Source organism: Anthonomus grandis, chromosome 3, assembly GCF_022605725.1.
Source record: "Anthonomus grandis grandis chromosome 3, icAntGran1.3, whole genome shotgun sequence".
Classification (NCBI taxonomy): Eukaryota; Metazoa; Arthropoda; class Insecta; order Coleoptera; family Curculionidae; genus Anthonomus; species Anthonomus grandis.
The window spans coordinates 7,256,055-7,282,235 of record NC_065548.1 but is presented as its reverse complement, the minus strand read 5'-3'; the positions used below and the strand labels follow the sequence as shown (position 1 = coordinate 7,282,235).

The 26,181-nt window shown below is 32.5% G+C and overlaps 2 protein-coding genes across 2 annotated transcripts in view; both read right to left on the bottom strand.

The window, feature by feature from the left end:
* LOC126734030 (murinoglobulin-1-like) overlaps positions 1 to 6,639 on the bottom strand; it is a 53,127-nt gene extending 46,488 nt beyond the window's left edge. The window contains exons 1-5 of the mRNA XM_050437542.1: positions 6,475 to 6,639; positions 3,240 to 3,424; positions 2,938 to 3,185; positions 2,763 to 2,879; positions 2,475 to 2,705 (exon numbers count right to left, since the gene is read on the bottom strand). Of these exons, the coding sequence (XP_050293499.1) occupies positions 2,475 to 2,705; positions 2,763 to 2,879; positions 2,938 to 3,185; positions 3,240 to 3,424; positions 6,475 to 6,551 (858 nt within the window). The 5' untranslated portion in view covers positions 6,552 to 6,639. The remainder of the gene's footprint in view (positions 1 to 2,474; positions 2,706 to 2,762; positions 2,880 to 2,937; positions 3,186 to 3,239; positions 3,425 to 6,474) is intronic.
* A 1,560-nt stretch (positions 6,640 to 8,199) lies between these two features.
* LOC126734729 (GPI ethanolamine phosphate transferase 3) lies at positions 8,200 to 25,927 on the bottom strand. Its single transcript, XM_050438447.1, has 6 exons — positions 25,181 to 25,927; positions 24,845 to 25,125; positions 20,152 to 20,222; positions 18,399 to 20,099; positions 12,702 to 13,096; positions 8,200 to 8,498 (listed from the first exon to the last, which is right to left on the bottom strand). The coding sequence occupies exons 1-6, from the start codon at positions 25,670 to 25,672 to the stop codon at positions 8,304 to 8,306; spliced, it is 3,135 nt and encodes a 1,044-aa protein (XP_050294404.1). The 5' UTR covers positions 25,673 to 25,927; the 3' UTR covers positions 8,200 to 8,303.
* Positions 25,928 to 26,181: the final 254 nt, after the last annotated feature.

Sequence of the window (26,181 nt, the reverse complement as noted above, 5' to 3'; positions counted from 1 at the left end):
AAACGATAATACGAAAATAAATCATCGACTTCTGAAAACTGGACAACCAAACAAACGTATTTCAATAGTTATTATGTCCAAAAAACAGACAAGGTTTTTAACCATCGACATTCTAAAAAATAGATAACATAAAAGAAAATTTGAAACGATATTATAACGGACACGAACCATCGACCTTCTGAAAGATAAACAACCAAAAAAAAAAATTATTCCAATAGTTATTATGTCCAAAAAACAGACAAGGTTTTTAACCATCGACATTCTAAAAAATAAATAACATAAAAGAAAATTTAAAACGATATTATAACGGACACGAACCATCGACCTTCTGAAAGATAGACAACCAAAAAAAAATTATTCCAATAGTTATTATGTCCAAAAAACAGACAAGGTTTTTAACCATCGACATTCTAAAAAATAGATAACATAAAAGAAAATTTGAAACGATATTATAACGGACACGAACCATCGACCTTCTAAAAGATAGACAACCAAAAAAAAAATTTCAATAGTTATTATGTCCAAAAAACAGACAAGGTTTTTAACCATCGACATTCTAAAAAATAGATAACATAAAAGAAAATGAAACGATAATACGGAAACAAATCATCGACCTTCTGAAAGATAGACAACCAAAAAAAAATTATTCCAATAGTTATTAGGTCCAACAAACAGACAAGGCTTTTAATCATCGACATTCTGGAAATTAGATAACATAAAAGAAAATTTGAAACGATATAACGGACACGAACCATCAACCTTCTGAAAGATAGACAACCAAAAAAAAAGTGTTTCAATAGTTATTATGTCCATAAAAGAGTCGATGCCAACAATAACCATCGACGTTCTAAATAGCAGATTAAAGAAAAACAGATTTTAGAATAACCGTTGATATACTAAAAAATATACAACTAATAAAACATTTGAGAATAATTCCTCCGAACGATTTATTTCTAAAACAATGAACCGTCGACGTTCTAAAAATAGACAAAATAACAAATTGTCATGGAAAAACTCTCTTGGAAATTATTCTCGCCCTGAAGTGTTAAAAAGAAGAACCATCGACATTCTGAGAAATAAACAGCAAAGACGAAAACTTAAAACAAGAAAAATACGAAAACGAACCATCGACGTGCTGCAAAATAGATAACCAAATAAAATATTTTAATTATTAAACCACCCTAAAATTTATACAGTCCATATCAAGAATATCAATCGACGTTCCAACAAATAGATAATTAATAAAATATTTCTGAATCTTTTAAAAATAACTCTTCTGGAAGTTATTATTTTTTTCATAGAAAATTAATAAAAAATAAACCGTGGGCCTTCTAAAAAATTGGAAACCAAAGAAAACATTTTATTAATACAAAAAGAATCTGATTATTTATTAATTTTTACAAATTGAATTAAAAGAAAAAGCCTTTTTTAAAAAGCCCTTGACATTCTGAGAAATAGACAACGAATACGAGGCCTGGAATTTATTATTTCCATCGACATTCTGAAAGATAGAAAGACTAATTATTTGATTTTTTTGTCAAAGAGAAGTGTTATTTTCTTTATATAATAATAAAAAATAAACCAGCTATATTATTAAAAAACAATTATACTGAAAATTAATTATATAAGACAACAATTTATAAGTTGGTGGCAAAAACTGACACAGGACCTTTGGTACAATAGGATTATGGACTGGAAGCATACACAACTTGTAAAATCTATGAAAGAACCAACAGTCAACGTGCAAAATACAAAAACCATAAAAAATTTCTGTTTTAATGTAAAAAACATAAGGTAATACCTAACCATATATCAAGATTAATAAATTGTTTATAATATTTATTTACTGAAGATACTCCATTTAAAGAAAGGCGTTAAAATTTATTCAAAAATTTTCAACATAGATTAGTTAGTGTAGAAATTGATTATGTACATTTGACAAATAATAATGTGGAAAATATCCTTAAAAAGTGTATAGAAACTTTGCGAACGTTGCCATTAATTAACAAATTTGTTTTTACAATTACAAAAAAAATGTTAAATTATATAATTCTATAAAACTCAAACAAATACCATGAAGAATCATGTTCTAAATGCACCACTTGCTGCAGTGATATAATATTAGGAGGGTTCACCTGTCTTAGACCTGTTTAGCTAATTCCTGTTTTTTATATAAAAAGTATTCATGCCTACACTTTACCTATTAAGTTTGCTTAGGCTATAATGTACACATACTTCATATTTAATTTTTTATATTTCCTCTTTAAAGTTGTAGAATACATGCGCTGAGTCTTATGGGTTTTAAAAAATCGCAGTAAACTCCGATTACCAGAAAAGTATATTCGTGATAGTCGTTAATTATTATTCATTCTTTAAAAGCATACTATTAAATGGTAATAAAACTGTTTTGATTAAGTCATAGATAACCCAATAAAAATATCGAAAATACAAAAAAACAACACGTCAATCCTCACCTCGTTCAACTTATTAACGGAATTACCATTGACCGAATCCGAAATTTTAACGAAAGCGATCCCAGAAACCGGTTTATTGTACGAGTATCGTCCGCACACGACCACATTGACCACATCGGTTTCGTAATAGACCAATTTCGGATATTTCAAGTCGATCTTGAACCGTGGCACGTTGTATTTGGCTACTTCAAAAGGTCTCGATTGATTCTGGACTTGCAACTTCCATTTGCCCTTAAAAAAAAGTAGAAATTAAATCAATACAAAAATACATTTTTTAATCTATTTTACTGTTAAAGCTTCATCGACTAGTTGGTACTCCAACTTAACTAATCCGTGGTCCGGCACTTCATCATCCCAAGCCATAACGGTTATCCCCAAAGGGTTTTTTATTTTAATATCGCTTACCTGCAAAAAAAACATGCTTGATTGACTTATATAGATTTAAAGTTTTTTTCTTCGTTACATTTGTGCCAATTGGGAGCGTTTTATGGTCCAGCTGTAGAATGACAAATTTCACTACATCCCCCGGCCTATAAACGCCCCGATCAGTTTCTATCAGAAATTTGTTTTTCTGATTGGGGTAAATCACTATGGGGTCTTGATTGTGGCCGGAGTAAATTTCACCGTTGATTTGAGCCTGGATTTTCACCCCTACGAATTGCGGATCCGGGTATTTTCTTTGGGGAATGCTCAATTCGAAGCAAGATGACTCTATATTTGAAGCAAAAAAATAATATTTAGTTTGAAGATCCTTACGATTCTTACCTAAATCCAGAGCTTTTAGGGTTTTGTATCTTCGCTCTTTCCATTTCAGTTCGAGCAGCATGTGTACTGGTAATTTTCCTCCGTGTATTGAGGCGCACACTGTGGCATTTTCCCCGGAAACGAGGGCGTTTGGCAAGGATACTAGGAACCCGATAGATTTTTTACGGATGTTTGTGGCATTTTCACTAGAAAAATTAATCATCAATTAATGGTTTCGTCAACTATAGCGTAATGTCCGGATTATATGGCGCGGCTTGAGTACTAACAAACTGTGATTCTGCTACAGTTTAATTTTTCTTTAATGAAAAAAGCCTACGTAAAAAGTCCAAACTAGCAATTTGTTGTAATTTTAACTAGTCCTATGGTTGGGACCTTTGGTGTGATGCTCAAATTACGAGACAGTTTTGCCACTTACCAAAACTCTTTATTTGTACTCTCGACACGATGTTAGCATCTTCGGGAGAAGATTAAAACTTTAATTTTTAAGGGGATTGTGGTTGAATCAATTTTTCCCTAATTACTATTCTTGGGAATATTTTCATGAAATAATTGGAATCTTCTTAAAAAGGTTTTAACCCCAGAAAGGGAATTTCTTTGCCATTCATTTAATATATGAACGATTCTCGTACATCAAAAACTCTCCGAGGAGGCGATTTTCTCAATCAAAGTCCAAGACCCTAACTCTCTTAAATAATTCAAAGTACTCATCAGAGATACTCTTCTAGAATACAACTTTTATTCTGTTGATGAGTTTATAACCACGTCTCTGAATGAATGACAAATGTGCTCAGATCTTGATTGATTTTTAGTTAAATTTTACTGTACTTTTTTATTTCTATTATAACTTTGTTTAGCAACAGTATTTATGTTCTTATTAAGATGTCATAACTTTGTACTTGTTTATATTTTTGCCTATATTTATACGTTTTTGTTTGTATTTGATTTTAATTTTTTTTATCTCTCAATCATTATTGAACTGTATTTTTAACTTCTGCATACACTGTTTTTCTTGGTTTTAATTTTATGACTTGTGTAAGACTGTAAGGTTACTAGCATCAATAAACTACTACTAAGTATTTGAAAAAATGTTGCATTTTCAAGACTTTTAATCCTAAAGCCGGCAGCACACCTTAGTTAAAAAGGTGGCGCCACATTTGTCTTTCGACATAATTTCGTTCAACATTTTGTACATTTGCCACAAATGCGGTACAAGCACGCACATGAGGGCTTAGTTGTAGTTCTGTTCCGCATTTATACCCATGCCGTCTTCTGATGACGATGATTTTATGATGTCGCAATTATTAAGTCAAAACCGAAGAAAACATCGTTACTGGGTTCATCCCTATAATAATGGTTGTTCCAAAAAGGAAAATTTTGAAGTATCAAAGCAATTATTAAATGATGATGAGAAATTTCAAGCTTACTATAGAATGTTACCTGCAAAGTGTGGTCATACAATATTTCTCTACTTCTTGAATAAATAAAATGGTTTGTGTAATATGGTCCTTCTTTTTTATTTCAAAACTTGACACGACACGCCGCAACAAATATCGGGACAGGCTGATTATCCGGCGAGTAAACACAAATGCCGTGTGGCTTCAAATGCCGTTTGATAGCAAATGCATCTTAGGTGTGTGGATCTAAATTAAATAACACGCGCGCGTTAAATACTGCCCGATACATTTGTGGAAAAGCATTTGTGGCGCAACATTTGTATCGGTGGTGTGTAATTTGCTGACCAAGAATAAAAGCGTGCTACCAAAGCTATTTACAGACAGAAACTGTTCAAACTTAATATCTAATAGCAGTATATGTATGACAGCCTGCTAGCAAAAAATAATTGAAATAGCACCCCTCTAAGGGGTAGTTTGTATTTGTCAATGTCTAATATGTCAATGTGTGCGGCCTGCTTAAGTAGACATTTTTGATCATAACTTAGGAACCGTTCAATGTATTTTAATAATTTTTTCACATTAATGTAGGAGAGTATAAATTTAAGGGTAAAAACATCATTTTGGGTTAAAAATTTTGCTAGCTAAGGCGGTTCTGGTTGGGGCATTTTTTTTAACTAATTTTCTTCGCAAATATTTATTCTTTTTAGGAATATTTTAATAAAATATTCTTTAGAAAATTATATCCAACGAAAACGCATTTCTTTGTCATTAATTTCATATATAAACGGTTCTTGTACCTCAAAAACGCTCTGAGTTAGAAACAGTTTTGTCAACCAAGGTTCAAAAATAAGTACAAAAGGTACAAAATTTGAACAGCATTGAAAAACATTGCAGGATCAAGATTTGTATTTCTGGTCATAACTTGGGAACCGTTGAATATATTTTCATAATTTTTTCATACTAATAAAGGAGATATTCTGAGGATGGATTCAAGGGTAACATTATACTGAGTTAAAGACTTTGTAACCTAAGGCGGTTTTGCTTGACCCAATTTTTTGACTAATTTTCTTAGCAAAAATTTACTCTTCTTGGGAATTTTTTTACAAAATAATTAGAATATTCTTAAAAGAGTTTTATCCAAGGAAAAGGCCTCTCTTTGCGATTAATTAAATATATAAACGATTCTTGTACCTCAACAACTCTCCGAGTTAAATGTAGTTTTGTCAGCCAAGGTCCAAAACATGCCATGTTTGAACTATTGAAAAACATTGTAATATCGTGATTTTTATTCCTTCACGGACATTTTTGGTCATAACTTAGCAACCGTTAAATATATTTTCACATTAATGTATGAGAGTTCCTAAGGACGGTGTTAAGGGTAAAAACATGATTCTGAATTAACTATTTTGCTTGCCAAGACGGTTTTAGTTGCGGCAATTTATAGGCTAATTTTCTTCATTAAATATTTACTCTTCTTCGAAAAATGTTCATGAAATAATTAGAATATTCTTAAAAGAGTTTTATCCAAGGAAGAGGCCTTTCTTTGTGACTAATTGAATATATGAAAGATTCTTGCACCTTTAAAATTCTCTGAGTTAGAGGTAGTTTTGTCAGCCAAGGTCCAAGACTCACCAAATTTGAACTTTTGAAAAACATATTGGAATATCAAGATTTTTATTCTATAGCACACTTTTTGGGTCATAACTTAGGGACTGTTTTTAACCGGAAAACTTAAATTCTTCTGAGTTAATGATTTTGGTTGGGACATTTTTATAAAACATACCTTGCTATTATACTCGTATTTAAAGGGTGAACCCTATATAATATAAAATCTCACCTACCTTCTCACATTATTAACACACTCGGATAAAACGAAATTAATTAAAACACACGCACATAATAACTCTCTTCGAAACATCGTCGACTTATCTAAACGATAAATTCATTTCATCGCGACGTTTTCGCGGTAATCGTCCTTAAAGAAATAAAACTTGATGACCGCATGAATTATTCATTTTAATTTGCTACAGGGTGACGCCAGTCCAGATGCCCGTATTTAATTGTCAAAGAATTCGGTGTTTTTAAATGAAAACCTATATGAAACAATATATAAGGAAAATCTTGCTAATTATTAATAATGTCGTTTAACCTCTTACATAAGAGGATGAGGAGATCATGTGATCATCTGTAATCGAAAAAATAATATTATATCATTTATTTTGAATCTTCTCTAATGTGTGTCAAAATTACTCCTCTACCTAGAACTAAGAATAATAATTCCAGTATTGTGAAAATTGCATGTTCCAGACTTTGAGTTATTTTATTGCAGGTATTTAATTTACAGGATTTCAAGCAATATCTTATGTTTCTGGGTCATTTTTTGCATCCATGCACTTTCAAGGTAATTTTTTATATGTTCCATATTTTTTAGTGAACTTTAGGCATTTGAAATAACGTTAAAATTTATCCCAGGCATTTGGAGTTAATTCAAGTTTTTTCCACACACATTTGATAGATCCAATCAAATATAGAGTCAGAAGCAACAAAATGTTGAAAATTAAAAATATATAAGTTTTGTTATACTTGGCTTCACTATATGTAGAGCCTTTGTGCTAGATTTTAGATGGTTTTTGAAGAAATATTTAAATCCCAATTACATGCTTATCAAGGAATGTTAAATTTTATTTCAGACTTTAATACGTAAAGGATACTGTACCTAATATTTTCTTGGATCAAGGCGAAATTTTGGAGTGATATATATTTTAGGATTTCAGGGGTTACCTACAGTTGAACCCCCTGTACCTGCCTTAATATGGGCTCGATTTCAAGTTTGTTTTTTTTTTATACCAAAATTCATTGACTACTTAAAAATTCATTAAATTTGCTTCATTCTTTACTCCAGGTATCTAGATAGTAAGGATAGTTTCTTTATTATTTTAAAATGATCAGACACTTCTTGTATCTTGTTTCAATTAATTTTCAATTTTATTCCAAGAATTTCAAGTCATTCAAAGTGTCTTTGATTGACTTTGATGATTTTTAAATCTATTTCTAATCGGTTTGTCGACGGCCCTAAAGTAATCCCCTTTTGCACTCATTATCCGTTTTATTCCAGGCATTTTAGACAATCTTTTGATCATATAAGATAATCATATTTTTCAGACCCTCTATAAAACCCATTCAAATATGTAAATTAATTATTTGATTATATTTCATGCCGTTAAACTTGGTCATTCTTCTTGACTTTTAGTACTGGCATATTATATTGACCTATATATCTGGAGGAACTGAGAGGTATCTAAAATCTCATTAAAACCTGTTTCACTCTATAAAGAATCATTTTTTTTATTTCCTTTGAACTCTGACACACGATCGCGCTGTTATCTTTGTTAAATTAATGATGACACAGATGCATTGTGCTGCATCCTTCAAAATTTTTACCGTAAAAACAAAGATAAACACATTTGCTTAATAGGAATTTATAGTGGTCTCGGTTGGGATCTTTAGGAATGGATATTAGAAGCCTGAGACACAATTGTGCCCCAATCTTAAAGAATGACCGACCATTTTAACACTAATATTTATTTAATAAACGAATCTTTACAATGACAACCTGACAAGAGTACTTTGGCAGTAATACTTACAAATTAACAGTCTTCTGTATAAAAAATTAACCCAATTTGTTAAGTTTGGTTATTAACTTATCAACTTGGAAGTTCACCCTCGTGAATATTAAATATCCAACTAAAACCGATAAAATGGTGAAAAAGAGCGCTAGGGCCTCGAAAATAAACTTGGGGGCGAACACGTTCCACACCATCAGATGGCGACAGTGGATCGTTGCTGCTAACATACAAGCAAAAACCTAAAAAAGTTTTTTGAAAATAAACGTCACCACTTGAGGCAAAAGTTGAATCATAGAGAAAGTAAAATAAGAGAGGCGGCACGTTTCCGACACCTTATTTTTGACACTTGACAGTAAGTAGTTCTAATGGCTAGAAAGGGCGACGCCACAGACACTGAGGCTTCATGTTAACATATTGACATTGTCGTAATTGACAGTCATGCCTGTCAATGTTGTCGCTTTTCTGCTCGAACTTTTCTCATGACCATTTTACACTTGCATTTTACTTGTCAGTAACTTAATTAGTCAACATGTAGTAGTCTGTTTTCCGTAAAAAACTGGAGAAAAATCTACTGTTAAGTTAAATGTTTTTATATACATTTATACTAATTTTAAATTTTTAAGTTTAGCACCTGTAATTATGAAAAGCACAGAAAATCAATTTCAAGAGGCAAATATATTTATATAATTATTAATAACTAAATGTTTAATTATTAGTAGCACAATGTGCATGTCCAAAGAAAGTTCCCAACAAGAACATTAGTACAATAAGTTGCATAGGCGCACTCTCGCACTAATACTTCTTAAACATTCCTTTTTTAGTAGAATTAATGAGGCTATATTGCAAACCATTATTTTCAAATATGTAATTCACCCATATTCAAACGCAAACAGAATAAGCTAAAAGAATAAAAGGAATTTTAGCAGAAATAAATGAAATTGTCAATCTTAGTTCACGAAACTAAGCTAAAAAACAACATGTGCAAAAGCAAAAACAAGTTTTAAATTTTCTGCTATTAACTAGCTGCTTAAATGATATTGAAAAGTGCATAGATCCAACTGTAGCAATAATTTTTACACAATTCATTTATAAATTCAAAAGCAAAAAGGCCAATATAGGACAAGTATGAGGTTTGGTCCTCAATAGAGGACCAAAATCATGCAAATTTTTAAAAAAATTCAGAACTTTCCTTAAGAAGTGTGCTTTATATCTTTTGATGCCGGTCTAGACTATGAACTTTTGAAAAAACTGGCTTTACAAGTACAGAAGATGGAACCTATTGATAGGTTTTGCTCATAAATTTCCTAAGTAGAAAAAATTAATTTACCGATCATGCTAGTCTTTATAATGGTCTTCATAAAATGTGGAACCTGCCAATAGCTTTTTTTGCCCATAAAAAAAACCAAACTATATATTTTATGATTATGAAGCTAATTTATTATACAGGGTGTTACTTAAAGGTATGTCATAATTTAAAAGGGACATTCCTTGACCGATTTTAAGTCAAAAAGTTCATATAAACATGGGTCCTAAAATGCTTGGTTTTTAAGATACAGGGTGTTAAAGTTTTATTTTTTTTTTCGTTCGCCTCTTAGATTCGCCTAACTCAGATATTTCTATGTTTCTTCCAGGCAGTTGAAGATATTTTTCAGGCAATTTAAGTTTATTCGTATTTAAAGTACTAGTCACATTTTTTAAATGTACCATATCTACCTATTGATTTTAATGGCCTACAAGTGACTTCAACTGCTTGGAAAAATTGTCAAATTTTAAAAGATTAATTTTGAATTTCTTCCAGGCAGTCGAAGCAATTTTGAATGTATTTATCAGGAAATTAAAGTAACTTTTGACGGTTAGTACTAGTCATCTTTTTGTTTAATTTTTAAGGCAGTTGGAGCCACATTTCCAAGCAATTAAAGTCTATTCATAGTTGAAATACTGGTCATCTTTTTTAAATGTACTATATCTGCCTATTGATTTTAGTGGTCTATAAGTGATTTCAACTGCTTGGAAAAGAAATTTTCCAAGAAATTTTGAATTTCTTCCGGGCAGTTCAAGCAATTTTGAATGTATTAATCAGGAAATTAAAGTAACTTTTAGGTCATTTTTTCGACCTAAGGGCACTTAAAATTATTTATTCTGCTTAGAAGAAAGATAAATTGACTCTAATGACTTAAAGGTGTAGGTGTCTTTGACTGCCTATAAGAGTAAATTAATGTTGATTTCTTTCGGGCAATTAAAGCTATATTTTTCGATTAATTGAATTCTATTCATAAGTCAAATACTAGTCATCTTTTTGAAACGTACTATATCTGCCTATTGACTTCAACACAGGAATTTTTAATTTCTTCCAGGCAAATCGAGGCCATTTTATGACACTTGACAGACAATTGAAGTTACTCTTGATTAATTTTTAGGGCAGTTGGAGCCATATTTCCAGTTGTTGAAGTACTAGTCATCTTTTTTAAATGTACTATATCTGTCTATTGATTTTAATGGCCTATAAGTGACTTCAACTGCTTGGAAAAATTGTCAAATTTTAAAAGAGGAATTTTGAATTTCTTTTAGGCAGTTGAAGCAATTTTGAATGTATTTATAAGGAAATTAAAGTAACTTTTGGGTCATTTTTTCGACCTAAGGGCAGTTAAAAATTATTTGTTAAGTTGACTCTAATGACTTAAAGGTTTAGGTGTCTTTGACTGCCTATAAGAGTAAATTAACTTTGATTTCTTCCGGGCAATTAAAGCTATATTTTTCAATGAACTTAATTCTATTCATAGTTAAAATACTAGTTATCTTTTTGAAACGTACTATATCTGCCTATTGACTTCAACACAGGAATTTTTAATTTCTTCCAGGCAAATCGAGGCCATTTTATGACACTTGACAGACATTTGAAGTCACTTTTGATTCATTTTTAGGGCAGTTGGAGCCATATTTCCAGGCAATTAAGTCTATTCATAGTTGAAGTACTAGTCATCTTTTTTAAATGTACTATATCTGCCTATTGATTTTAATGGCCTATAAGTGACTTCAACTGCTTGGAAAAATTGTCAAATTTTAAAAGAGGAATTTTGAATTTCTTCCAGGCAGTTGAAGCAATTTTGAATGTATTAATCAGGAAATTAAAGTAACTTTTAGGTCATTTTTTCGACCCAAGGGCTAAAAAATTATTTATTCTTAAAATTATTTATTCTGCTTGGAGGAAAGATAATTTCACTCTAATGGCTTAAAAGTATAGGTGCTTTTGACTGCCTATAAGAGTAAATTAATTTTAATTTCTTCCGGGCAATTAAAGCTATATTTTTCATTGAATTGAACTATAGTCATCTTTTTGAAACGTATTATATGTGCCTATTGACTTTAACAGAGGAATTTTTAATTTCTTCCAGGCATTTCATGACAGGCCATTTTATGACACTTGATAGACAATTTAAGTCACTTTTGATTAATTTTTAAGGCAGTTGGAGCCACATTTGCAGGCAATTCAAGTCTATTCATAGTTGAAGTACTAGTCATCTTTTTTAAATGTACTATATCTGCCTGTTGAAAGGATAATTACCATGCAATATATAGAGAAGTAGGCTTTGTTAAGGTATTAGAAAAAGACTGGAGACTTTACGATGTTAAAGAACATCAAAAAGTTAGATAAAATAAGTGATAAATTAGATAAAAGGGTATTTTTGATAAAGATTGACAAAAACATATGAATAGAAACTTATCCAATTTTTAAAATTAATATTGGAAGTTCCAAACAAAATTTAATTAAAAGAGGAAAAACTTAGCAAAATTATGAAAAAAGTAAATATTAGAATTCTACTTCCTACTCATTTTGGAGAAAATTGGGTAGAAGATGTTCTTAGATTAGTACAAGAATTTACTGGAAAATTCTCATGCTAATAACAAGGGTGAAGAGCTAGAATCAGATACTGAATTTGACTGCCTTGATGATGAACAAACACTAAATGGTATTTAGTCTTGTTATGTCCTAATTTGTTCTAAATAAAGTTAATTTTGTACCATTCAGTATATTTGTCTTACTTTCTTTACCGACAAATATTAAATTAGTTAGATTTTTTATTATTTTATTAATAGAAAATAAATTTGCTTTAAAATTGATATAACCTCTATGCGAATTATTCCGTTCCTGTAAAATGTAGTGCAAGTTTTGGGGACAAGCTACTGATATTTTCTATAAATATAACCTTGTCCTTATCCCTAATATTTTACGAAATATTGGGCATGCCTCGTCATCACACCTGCTTTCATATATCCCGCGTTTTTCTTGACCGTCGGTATAGTAACTACCTGCAATATCGACTATTCATATTTATTCCACAAATAGCTCCAATGGCTGCTGTGTGTGCGCTGTAGTCGCGTCGTAAACATGCTGCCATGTGATTAAATCCTCTTATTTTACTCTCCCTATGACCTGAACTTACTCTTAAAGTATGCCCCGCGATATATTTACAACTGACAGCAAACAATCCGCATAAAGTAAGTCTATCTCTCTCGTACAGGATGAGTTCTCCCTTTTGCACTTCAGCGTAAAACTCCTTCTGTTTGCCGCATACAGAGGGCGCCATCGTCAGTACCGTGAACGGTGCTATGACCAACAAAGGTAGCAACAGTCCGGTCCATATGAACGAGCCGAAAGTGTTGAGTAACACCAACGTTCCCAATATAATTTGATTGCTGGTTAAGCCGGATGTACCCACAAAGGCCGATTCCCATGCGATATTGGAGAATGCCGGCTGATGCCCAGTGGCGTAGAAGAAGTATTGGGATATTAAGGCCCAGCCGAGGATGGTGACGGTCGGCACGTTCAGAAGATCATCTGGAATTGTAAATAGGGAGTTTTATGCGTAATTAATAATCTGAAACCGCAAAGGGCTTTGATTTAACTTTGATCAAACCGTCAAGGCGTACAGGAAAGGTGGGCTTGGAAAAATATACTCTGTAAGTGGTTAAAAGCACTTTCTTAATTTGAGGATAAAAGTTGAGCAATTGAATCCAGAGTCTGTTGACTTAATGGAGCGATTTAATTTTTCTAGGTAGTCAGAGTCAGTTTGTTTTAGCTCTTTCTTTGGGTTATTCTGTGTATCTTCTTAAAAAAAATTACTTTAATGGTCTGCAAAAAACACAAAATGACTTCAACAATCTGGAAGAGTAAAAATATTACTTAAGACTATTTAGCCAAACATAACTGCCTGGAATATGACCCCGAATACTTCGGAAAATATATTTGTTGTAAATTAGAACAAAAATATTGTGCCTCATATGCCATCTAGCGGGAGACACTGAACAAGTGTTGACCGGCGTCTGATTATATAACCCAGTTTTTTGTGAGGTTAAATTATATTAGTCTTAATCATCCACACCTCACATTTTAAGAATATTTAATTGCCTGGAAAACAGAGAACATAACTCAAAAAATTCAGGAGCATAAAGTGCTTATTTTTCCAGGCAGTTGCAGTCAGTTTAGTTTATCTTTTCTATCTAAAAACTGACTCTGGAGCCCTGCAAAAAGCACATGACTTGAATTGAATTGAATCCAGGGATTATTGACACACTAAAGTCATTTATTTCTCCCAGATATTAGGGTCATTTTTGTTTATCTCTTGTTAGGCACGGTTGGCAAAAACCTGGATTTTGGGAGGGTTTTTATATTTTTAGACAATGACATTTTACATAATCACAAATTCAGAACAAAATATAATTATTTATAAGTTTGCTACTTGGTTAGCCAAGAATAACTTTGCTATTGATAATTAATTATTTGGTCATAAAACACTAAATAAATACCAATTATAAGAATTGCAAGGTAAGTAAAATCATATTGGTATTAGTCTAAAGATTCCTATTTTCATCTGCTTAGGCTAGTGATTCATGTTAATTTTTTTATTTTAGGAAAGCCTTATGATAAATAATGGCAGAGCTTGGTAGTACTAGTATTAATTGCCCTAAGTGTATTGTAATATAAGAGGTTCCCTACAAAAAAGACGAAGATGGATTCTGTGAATGGAAAATCATTGACCCAATAACTGAAATTGATAATAAATGATTGAAAATATTCTGGGACTGAGGACAACGACAAGAGTGGACAACATCTGACTGGAAGTGAAAAAGAAAATACCACTGGAGATGAGCTTGAGTACTTACCTGACACTGAAACCTATACCAGTGATGATGATTTGCGTAGTATACCGTTAAAAGTCAAGGCAAAAGGTCTACAGTGATAATAAATCAAATTGAGCTACAGGAGGGCTGAAATATTTTGGTCGAGGATGAAGCAAAGGTTCTGCATGTTGTTCTACTCCCAAAAACTAAGATACGATGCACATTTTGCAACTATCAATTCAGTTGTAAAGTGGAAAGAACTAGGCATCACATTGAAAAGTGTAACAAGTTTAAAAAGTGTAGCTCCGAGCATATTGAGATAGAAGAAATTAGTTCAGCAAGACCAGGAAAGGAAAAATAATTAATAAAAACTACTCCTACGCATCATGATAGAGATCTGAAAGTAGCAGAGTTTTTTACTCGTGTAACATTCCATTTGATACTATTGAAGACATATTTGCTATTGTGACACTAGGAGTCATTATGGTCTATCACTTCCATGACATTTTGACCTATTTTTTTATGTAAAAAGTGACTCTGAGGGCCTAGAAGACGCACATGACTTTAATTGCTTTGGAAGAAAAAAGAGTTTTAATTCAGTACAGCAATTGAATTTAAGGACTGTCTGAGCTGCAGCATTTTAACTGGCGTTTCTATACAATTAATTTAAGATATTTTAAAAACAGTGCCTTAAATCATAATTTTGCAAGAGTAAGTTTTTTTTTTTCAAATTAAATGCAGAATCTAACAGTTGACTTCTTATAAAAAAATATTTTATCACCTCGCAGATTTGAGACACAAAAGGACCAAGTCCCTCCGTACCGTTACGCCACTGGCATTTTTTTTTAAACTTGGCTTACTCAGTAATTGAAAATTTACTACAATAACCTGCATGCGAAATTTAGTTGAAATTGAGCTGGTACTTTAAAAGTTAACAAATAATTATTCTTAACTTTAACATTCTGTATCGTTGTTATTAAACATTTCTGAGAAAAATTTTATAATGAAAGTCTATTCCTTTTTATATTCTCTATCATCTATTAAAATTAATGACGTTTAAACTGTTCCACCCTGTATACATATGAAGAGCACAGGGGAAAAACGTGTTAAGTCAAGAAATTTGTGAAATCGAACTAATCAGAAAAAATGATAGGTTAAAAGGTATACACGGCCATACAGGGGAATAACGTGACCAGTCACCAGTTTTAACAAGAATAAATATTGGTGTACTAGGAAAGAACGTGTTAAGTCCACGCGGTACAATGAAAAAACGTGTTAAGTCACTTTTGTCGTTATCTTGCGCGTATATAAATTAGTCGTTTGGCAGTCGTTGTTTATATCTTCGACAAGTAAGGTTAACGATACCCGCGTAAAAAAGGTTTTGTTTGTTATTGCTGTTAGTGAAAAACAATACAATGGGCAATAATAATTTGAGTGATTGTGAAGATCATGAGACCAAGCCAGTAAGCACAAAAAAGAGAAAATGTACGGGTCGGGTAAGAGATGCTACCAAGTTAATGAGGCTTCAGTTACATGTAACTGGTGATGCCTGTCAATGCCGACGATACAGATGTTTTGAAAAGATAACTGCAGATGAAAGGATGGACATTGTACGAAAGTTTAATCTAATAAAAAGTTGGAATGATCAAACAGCCTATTTAACAGGTCTAATTTCTCTTTGTCCAGTGGCTCAGCGCCGACCTCGATTACCGGAAGATGAGTGTCCTGAGAACTTCAACGTTTTATTACAAGGTGCGTATAGTTCGTGACAATGTAGCAGTTGAAGAGCGAGTTTGCAAGAATGCGTTTGTTTCTCTACATGGTTTAACAAGACGTAGAATAGAAACCATACAAAAGAGTCTCCAGATGAGTGGAACTGCACCTATTGATAAACGCGACAGACATTTGAATAGAAAACACAAACTAAGCGTTGAAACTAAAAACAAAATTTTAGAACACATTAAAAGTTTCAAGGCTAGATCAAGCCACTACAGTCTTAATAAAACTAAGAGAATTTATTTATCTGCCGAGTTAAATGTGAAAAAAATGTATGATATGTTTAAAGAAAAATTTCCTCAAGTTAAGGCTAGTTATGAAACTTACTATATCCTTTAATATATCCTTTGTATATCCCCGTAGTGATACTTGTAGCTTCTGCGACCAATTAAAAGTACAGACTGATGCATGCCAAGCGAAAAAAGGCATTAAAGATTTGATGTTTCAACAAAAACTACATCTAGCGAAAGCCGAGGTATTCTACGCACGTAAAAAGCAGGCCAGGTTGAGGAGTCGAACAAAGGCAGACACAGAAGCAATATGCATGGATTTCGGAAGAAATTTGCCCATGCCGAATTTACCCACGAATAATGTGTACTACAGCCGGCAGTCATCATTATTTTCATTTATTGTACACAAACTCTCAAATTCTGAAGTATTCTTCTATGCTTATCCTGAGACAGTAGGAAAAAAGGGCGCGAACGAAGTCTGCTCATTTTTATTTGATTATATTACCTTGAAGTTACCTGCTAAAGTTAAAAATTTACAGATATTCTGTGATTCGTGCTCCGGACAGAATAAGAACTTTCCAGTGTTCAAATTTTTACATTACTTAGTCCATCATCGTTCCAAGCTTGAGTCCATTGAAGTCACATTGGACTTCAATGGACTCAAGATATGGGGATCTTAAACGGAAAGTTTCGGGCGGAAGTACCGGATGACTGGTGTAAACACATAGAAACCGGTCGTTTAAAGCCCGCACCATTTCTTGTTGAAAAAGTTGATCGTTATATGATTAGAAATTCGACAGATTTTCTATCTGCAATGTATGTGAAAAAATGTCCTTTCGCCACACGTCCAATCCGGCAATTAAAAATTACCAAGGAACATCCTCGCTTAGTTTTTCATCGAGATACTTACAATGGTCTTTGGAACTCGTCAGTTATTGTACCTCCAAGAAAAAAGAGAATCACTGGTCCGCCGCTACCCGACGGTCAGTTTTACCACCCACCAGTCGCAACTTTTGGTTAGTAGGCTCGTTTTGACATTTGCAACAATTTAATTATCAGTGATTTTTTTTATACAGATGATACACCTATCCTTTTGGAAAAATACAAGGACCTGCAGAAGTTAAAAAAATTTTGCACCCCAGAGAGTCAGCTTTTTTATTCTAATCTAAAACACAAGTAGAGACAACTCCTTGGCTTGGTGAGTTATGGTTGATTGTCACTAAATTACATGCCTAATTAATACTTTGTTTTTTACAGCTTTTCTCAGTTCATCCCATAAGAACCGAACCCAGAAGAGAAGTTTTACTTTTTTCTATTATAACAACCATTCTTTTATAAATACCTACATATAAATAAAATAATACATTATACTTTATGTTTGGTAAATAAATAACAGAGTATAAATAATTATTTAAGCAAAATTTAAATATAAATTAATCAATCGCCACTAACTTAGCAGTTTGTTTCTTTCATTGTATAAGTATATACGATGAAAGAACGTGCTAAGTCAGTGACATAACACCTTTTTCCCCGGTATTCGAAGTTGTTTGAAACTTCGACACATTGTGGTGATGTACCAGTTTGATATTATATTACAAAATGTCATTGAGGACATAGAGCAAGGTCATAGCTTCAATAGGATGGCAAATAAATAACCATTTTGCAAGCTGTGTAATTATCGTAGCGTTTCTAACCTTAAAATTCGTTTCCTGTCAAAAAATAGAAAAATGACTTGGCATGTTTTTCCCCTGTGGTCTTCATATATTAAAGAGGAGGATCTACAACATATGTAAGTGTATTGTAATTGTGACCAGTTTTATAACCACTTGTTCAAAATAATTTTATTAAATGTGATTTTAATTGTATAAAATCGGCTCAATGATTTTATTTATATATTGAGATCGAAAGGTCGACAAATATATAATTTATTGTCAAAAGCCGCTTTTTTGATCTACATCCAACAAAAGCAAAAATGAAGCAAATAATTTACAAAATAAACATAAGTTGACTTACCGACAGTTTCAGCCCTTTTAATCCTCAAAACGCTAGTGACAAACAGGAAAAACGTCGCCACCGCCACCATACCCACTATAGAAAATGCAAAAACGTCCCCCAATACCAACCCTAACAAAAGTGTCACGTACGTGCCCAAAATAACGTAGACAGTACTATAAGAGGTCCCTAATCCACAAATAACCGGTACACTACCCCCATCCCCTTGCCTATTTAAATTGCGCTTAATCTGATTGAAAATATCCGAAATAATGCTGTCGCTAGCAAAAGCGGAAAACTCTCTATTATTGAATATAATACAGACACAAACGGGCTTCGCTAGTAATATTATAATGGAAATAATAGCTAAAATATACACCGATAGGGCCAAGTAGTTGCTAGTTCTCGTTACAGCAGTATTGGATTTTACCAGGCGCTGTAGCACCCAATAACCCGCAATACAGACCACCATGACCTTAGGGATCAATTTCGTAGTGAATTCTGTTAAGGAAAAGCTGGTTAAATTGCCACATTTTTGCAGCCAAGTTTTCACTAAAATTGTCATTGCAGTCAAGGCGATCACGCTAAAGCACCACTGCAACTTTGACGACTCACTTTTCAACTTAATCGTGTTAAATAGTTCATGGGAAGAGTCGAAGCACCACGTCTGCTCAACGCGGCACCTCCAAAAGAACATTGTGGCCCTAAGCACCGCCAGGACAAAAAACGCCCCTAAGAGAAGCTTCATGAAGGTTTTCCCCTGCAAGAAATCAATTTTTTGCTTAAAATTTAAATCCGTTTTCAAATAAGTTCCCAAAGTGAGTAAGGTTAACATTAACACGCCGACCAACAGAAATAAAGTGACGCTAGCGTCCTCGTTGATAAAACTATTGGAAAACGTTCCGGATATGCTAAATATCAATATGAATCTACAGATTAGGTTTACGATGTCGTAACTTTGACTACGCAGGTGCCAACTGATGCTTATTACGCCCCAGTTTTGAAAAATCGGCAACAGAAACAGCACGTTCGATATCGTGTTTGTAATGAAAACGCTGCTGTACCAAACGTCCTGTACTATACGGGAAAAACCTAAAGTTGCAACAAGTATAATGCTAAAGCATAAACCTATAACGGACACGGTCACAAAAGAACCCTCGATGGCATAAGGTAAATGCTTCAACGGAATTCCATCGCTGATGATAAACATAAAAAATATCGATAAAAATGTGAAAGTTAAACCGTTGCTTATCAAAAGCGGGTCAAACTGGATCCAAACTTCTTCGCATAAAAGACGGATTTTCTGCATAAATTGCTCGCATCTCTCGGCGAATTTCACGTATTTCTCCACGTTATCGACCCCCTTCAGGGCCCCACTTAACTCTTCCACCTCCTCATAATACAAATCCAAATATTTATCGTCGAATGTATGAGTGTTCGCCTCATAAGTCCTAATGTACCTCACCACTTGCAATAAGTTCCCCCACAAGGAAAATAACGGCATTTGCCAAGCATTTGACTGGTTCAAACCAATCGGTAGCACATCCCGGATTAAAATTCCTAAATTTTGAAAGGGAATAGGGATTCCCAGGATGGCGGCCAAAGTGGGAACGAGATCCACTTGTTTGACGCTAGTTTTGCGGCTTAGGGTCTGTAGGGGACGTTTGGAGTGCACGAACATCGCCGCTTCTATTTCGTCCAGGCTTTCCCCACCATGATCACCTGGAAATGAAACATTAGGAGCACATTTTTGGTTAAAAAATTAATTTTTTACCGGTAACTGTCATTCCGTGGTCCCCAATGACAAAGAGGATCGAGTTGTCGTCCATAGTCTCAATTACTTGCCTAAAAATAATAGTAGATGTGTGACAAAATTCAAGTAAAGATCTATTTCTCAAATACAGAGTCTCCGAGAGCGGATACCAGCAGTAATTTTCAAAAAAATGTTTACAATAAATAGCCCCTATACTGGAGATTTTAATAAATGAATCTTCATTTTCCCAGATTGTTTGAAGCTTGCTGAGGTGCAAAAACAAGGGGAAAAACAAGAAATAAGTAATTACAGACCTATCTTACTAATTTCAGTAATGTCAAAACTAGTGGAGAAATGTTTTCTTAAAAGTTTTGAAAAATTTATGGAAAACAACATATTAAGTAAAAGTCAGCTTGACAAAAAGGATCGAGTTGTCGTCCATAGTCTCAATTACTTGCCTAAAAATAATAGTAGGTAGATGTGTGAAAAAATTCGAGTAAAGACAGAATTTTCAAAAAAAAAGTTATTACAATCAATAGCTCCTATACTGGAGATTTTAATAAATGAATCTTCATTTTCCTAGATTGTTTGAAGCTTGCTGAGGTAGTACCTCTGCAAAAACGAGGGGAAAAACAAGAAATAAATAATTACAGACCTATCTCACTAATTTCAGTAATGGCAAAACTAGTGGAAAAATGTTTTCTTAAAAGATTTGATAAATTTATGGAAAACAACATATTAAGTAAAAGTCAGCTTGGCTTTACAAAGAATAAATCTTCATCTATTGCAGTTGAAAAAGTAATATATGACATCAGTTGAACAAAACGAAATCACTTATGGACTATTATGTGATTTCAGAAAAGCTTCTTATCTCTATTCCTCCTATACAACTGTTTACCTACAAAAGCCCTTTTTAAGCAGATCAAACTCTTAACTGTACCTGCATTATATATACTGGAATATATAATGTTCATATATAAAAACAGAGACCACTTTATATTTATGAACTCCTCCACCAGGTAAAGATAGAATTAAATTAATCGTTTGTTGAGTTAAGTTTATAATTGTAGTATAAAACATAAAACAAATATGATAATATTATAGATGCCTTATTATTTAGTTTTAGTTTTAACTGTATTTATTTTCTGGTTTGCACACACAGATTTTTAAAATCAATTGTGCAGCCAATTTATTGTAAAACTATTGTTATTGAAATAATATAAATAGAAATATATTATTATTATTATTATTATGGAATTTTATATTGTAGGCGTCATTCTTCCATCAAAGAACCTTAAATCATATCAGGAAAACTTTTTAGTCATTTATCAAATAACTATAAAAATTGAAGCATCAGATAATTCAAAAATGTAATGAAGGCCCTATTGATAGAAAAGTGGTTGACATTAAATTAATATGACACTTTTAACAGTCTTTACAATTCCTACATTTTGTAACATATAACAGGTAATTATTCTGACAGTCGTCATTTATAATTTTTTTTATAGTATAAGTATAGTGTTCTGTTATTTGCTACAAATAATGAATGATTGAATTGTGGAAATAAATTAAAAAATATAAAATTGAAAATTAAAGATACTGCAGCAGATATTTATATAAATAACAATCTTCTAACTGACCTCTTATCAATATTCAAATATATTTTACTTTAATTAAACCAAGTGCATACTGCAATTAAGCCAGACTGAACCTGATTTATTATCTGGAACTTTATTTTATACATACATTATAGATTTGGGTTTCTCAAACAAAATTCCTTTAAAAAAATCAAAAATTTTAGAATTTTAGAATTGATTCAGGGTATTTGGGTTTACGGTAAGGACATCCTAAAAAAAAAATCTGCAAAAAAATTGGATGAGTTGGAAATCCAGATTGAAAACAAGAATTTTGATATAATATGTCTATCAGAACATTGGCTTCCTCAACAAGCAGTAGAAAGTTACTCTCTGCCTGGATACCATCTATCCAACAGTTTCAGCCGTACTGAAGCATGAGGAGGTGGAGTCCTTATCTACACCAGAGAACCGTTTCTTGTAAAGAAGATCCCAACTATAGACAACATGTCAATAGAGACACACTTTGAAGTCGTTGCGACTGTGATTGAAGCCTTGCAAGTTGTAGTTTTGAGTGTCTATAGATCTCCATCAGGTAAATTAGACGTGTTCTTTCAGAGTCTTGATACAGTTCTAAATTTCTTATTCCATAGACGCAAATGTACCTTTATTTATGGTGATTTTAATATAGATCTTCTAGAGGATAACCTCACTTCAGCCGAGTTCACCCAACTTGTCAGCACATATGACTTTAAATTCCTGGTAAATAGCGCAACTAGAATCTCAAAAACCACAAAAAGCAGTTGCCTTGATAACTGCATAACAAATTGTGGTTACACACAGTTTACACAAGTTAAAAGTATGGTTTGCTGACAATAATTTATGCTTGAATCTAAATAAAACAGAGGTGGTTAATTTCTCTTTAAGGGAAAGACATCAGAGAATAGACGCGATCAAATTTCTGGGTGTTTATCTAGATAATAAATTATCATGGAGGAACCATATAATAGATCTGGCAAAAAAACTCTCGTCGGTTCTTTTTCTATTGCGCAGAATTGTTCAATTGGCGCCTCCAGTAGTATGTAGAACGGCGTATATGGGACTTTTTCAATCAAAGTTGTCATATGGACTGTTATTTTGGGGTAACTCGGCTGACTGGCAGAGAGCATTTAAGTTGCAAAAATCGGCACTCTAGAAAACAAAAAAACCAACAGATAGTTGTAGACCTTTATTCAAAAATTTAAAAATCATGACAATGCCTGGCCTATACATTCACCAATGTCTGATGTTTGCCAGAACATACTCTTTTAGATTTAGCACAGTAAATAGTAGGCACTTATATGACACCAGACATGGGGGAAATCTTTTACTTCCACAACACAGGCTTAGTCTGACCCATAAGGGCTATATGACTAATGCCATAAAACTTTTTAATGCAATACCCGAAAGCACAAAACAACTACATTTAAATAGATTTAAGCAAGTAACAAAAAACCTGATTTTGGAGATCTGTCCATACTCATTGGACGAATTCTACAATAGTCTTGAACCTAGTCTATCAAAATTTATCGAATACTATACTTTTGTACCTGTATAACAAATGTTTCATACATACTTGTGAGCATTTCTGATGCGAACCAAAATTGTATTTTGTTTAATCTTTTTTTTTTTTTTATTTGCTATGTTATGTAGGTAAAACTCTGATAGATTAATGTCTCCCTTTGTGCACTGTATTATTGGCGTTTGACAGTCTATACCTTTTGACGATGCTAAGCTGTTGGATGTATTTGAGCAAATAAAGAAGTATTATTATTAATATTATTAAATATAACCATTAAAGTTGATCATATACTTCATAACAAATTGAAGTAGATTATATATACATATTTAGATTTATTGTTAATTGCCTTAAATATATTTCCTGTTTGATATTCACTGATGACTTGAAGGATGAAACATGAAGGATGTTCAAGGTAATTGAAATTGATTGTTTGAAAAATGATTGTTACTTATTGCATCTAGATCTAAATGATGTGTGGAGTTGGTTTGAGGAAAATAAAATGTTGCTCAATTTTGATAAGTGTTCTCTTATGAATACATGAAAGAAAAATTAAACATAAACTTAATTAAACCAAAAAGTAAAAGTATAAATATCTTTATGGTAACTTGTGGGCAAACCTAAAGTTAATTATACATTACAATGTAATAACAAATAAAGCTTATAAGATTTTGAAAGAAAAATTTGTATAGATATTTAAAAGATACCAAAAATTCTGTTAGAAAGCAAAATGCATATCCATACTTAAATAAGATATATACAATTATCATTATTTAAGTATAAGTATAATACTTAGCCTAGCTTACTATTAGCTAGCCTTATTGATTGTTAATTTAGTTTTAAGATAAATAAACCACTTCATTGAAAACACTGTGATAAATTTCTGCATAATTTCTAAAACTAATATAATAGTAAGAATAGGAATACTTAAGGGTATACATACAAAGATTCCCGTTCATAAAATTTACATTATGTAGGGAGTAAATATTATGTGTCATAATAAAAATATTAAGTGTCTTACAGAAAAATAATCGACAGTTTTGAATTTAATGCTGCAGAGACTCATACAATTTGTTATAAGTGGGATAAAATGCAAAAGTATTCCATTGATAAATTTTCTTAAGTTCTTGTTTCTAAGATCAATTTAAACTTAAATTACAGAGGATTATTTTTGATCAGTGATCTACTCTAATAAACAATATGACTGCAATCTAATTTTGATTAATAATAATGTTCACCTTGTTGGTATTGGAATTTGGGAGATTAGACCATGCCTTATGTTGTGTTTATTTTTTAGAACCAGATTTATAAGTGTATTTTATTCCTTGTTACTTGCCATTTTTTGTTCCTTTAATTACCTTTATATCCTATATAAAAAATGTTTGTTGAAAATAAATAAATTCTTAATTATATTTTTGAAAAAAAAAACATGAAATGTAGACATGAAAAATTAGTGAGTTACACATGAAAGTATATATTTAGTTATCCACAGAAACAAACAGATCACCCAATTCACCTATAACACATAACTACACATGATTTAAACTGATAAACTCAAAAGACTTATATTATTAAGGATTACCTAATTGCTTCATTAATTTCACCCAACTTCCTGGCCATTTCTGGATGATTTGGTCCATATCGATGTCCACAATGGTCCACCCCCAAAAAATGACCAATCAACAAGTCCCAATCTGTATTACTTAGTTCTGGAAATAGCTTAGCTCTAACTCCATCATCCACAGTATCCAAGTCCCATACATCAAATGAGGGATAAGAATGGTTACGGAGGAACTTGTTTGGGTAAAGAGATACCCATGTGTCATCACCCATAAAAACTGCTGTTTTACCATTTTTTACCAGCTATAAAGCAACTGGACTAAATAAAAAAATGATTAAATAGATTAAAATATTCTACCTGATCAATAAGATTATCTTCAGTTATCTCTGAGGAAGCAAAATTTGAACCAGCATCAATAAATGTGGGTAAACTGCCAGTCGTAAGTGCCTTCAGCCTCTGCATAGTGGTCGTAGGTGGATCAGCAATAAATTTATACAAACGAGTATGCTCGGGCTTCTCCGCCAAAATGTCTTTGATAATTGGCAACTTGTTTTCGAAAGGCATTGCCTCTTTTGTATTCATATTATCATTAAACACTGTAAAGTCATATCTGAGTGCATCGACAATAAGTAAAATCACTTTGGTCTTCATTTTCATACAGACATTATGTGCCTCATCGTACTTCGATTGTAAACCGTCATAAGGGACGTCCAAGGTAATGGAACAGTTAGAAAAATCCGTCTGGACCTCTCGAGTTAATAAAAAACCCTTTTTAAACAGCAGGATCGAGGATATGATCAGGTAGGTGAACCACAGTAAAGTTAGGAAATATTTCAACTTGCGCTTCATAGTTATTTACTTTCAGGATGCAAATATAGTAAGGCTTTGGATAAATTTATTCATTAAAGCTTTAATGGATACTATTAAACTGTTTTATTTACTTTAATGTATTTTTTATGCCCAGGGGATGTGTTTTTGTTTTGATAAGTTAGGTTACGTGAGGTATGGGCGCTTCACAGAATTCACCGGGTTGCACCGGCAGTAACCGAGGCGTTTCAGAATTAACCCGGTAGAAAAAACCCTACGTTTCAAAATTAACCGGTGAAATCAGCTAGTTGCGACCGACGACGTATCGGATTAACCGATATTAACCGGTGGAATGTCGGTCAAATAGATTCTTCCTAGGATTCCTAACCTAGTTTTGTATTTTTTGCGCCTTAGTTTTTGTGTAAATTTGTTGCGGCTCAATATTCATTTTAATTTTTTGTGGATATTTTAAGTTTATTTTGATAGTCGAGTGAGAATAGTAGAAGGGTAACAGAAAACATTAATACAATTTTTTTTAAACTTTGTTCGTT

Coding starts and splice junctions, on each gene's coding strand:
- LOC126734729 (XM_050438447.1), bottom strand. CDS start 25,672: ATGAAGCGCAAGTTGAAATATTTCCTAACTTTACTGTGGTTCACCTAC. Junction 20,223..24,844: donor GAAATTAATGAAGCAATTAG/GTAATCCTTAAT, acceptor TATTATTTTTAG/GCAAGTAATTGAGACTATGG. Junction 13,097..18,398: donor TAAAAGGGCTGAAACTGTCG/GTAAGTCAACTT, acceptor TTACAATTCCAG/ATGATCTTCTGAACGTGCCG.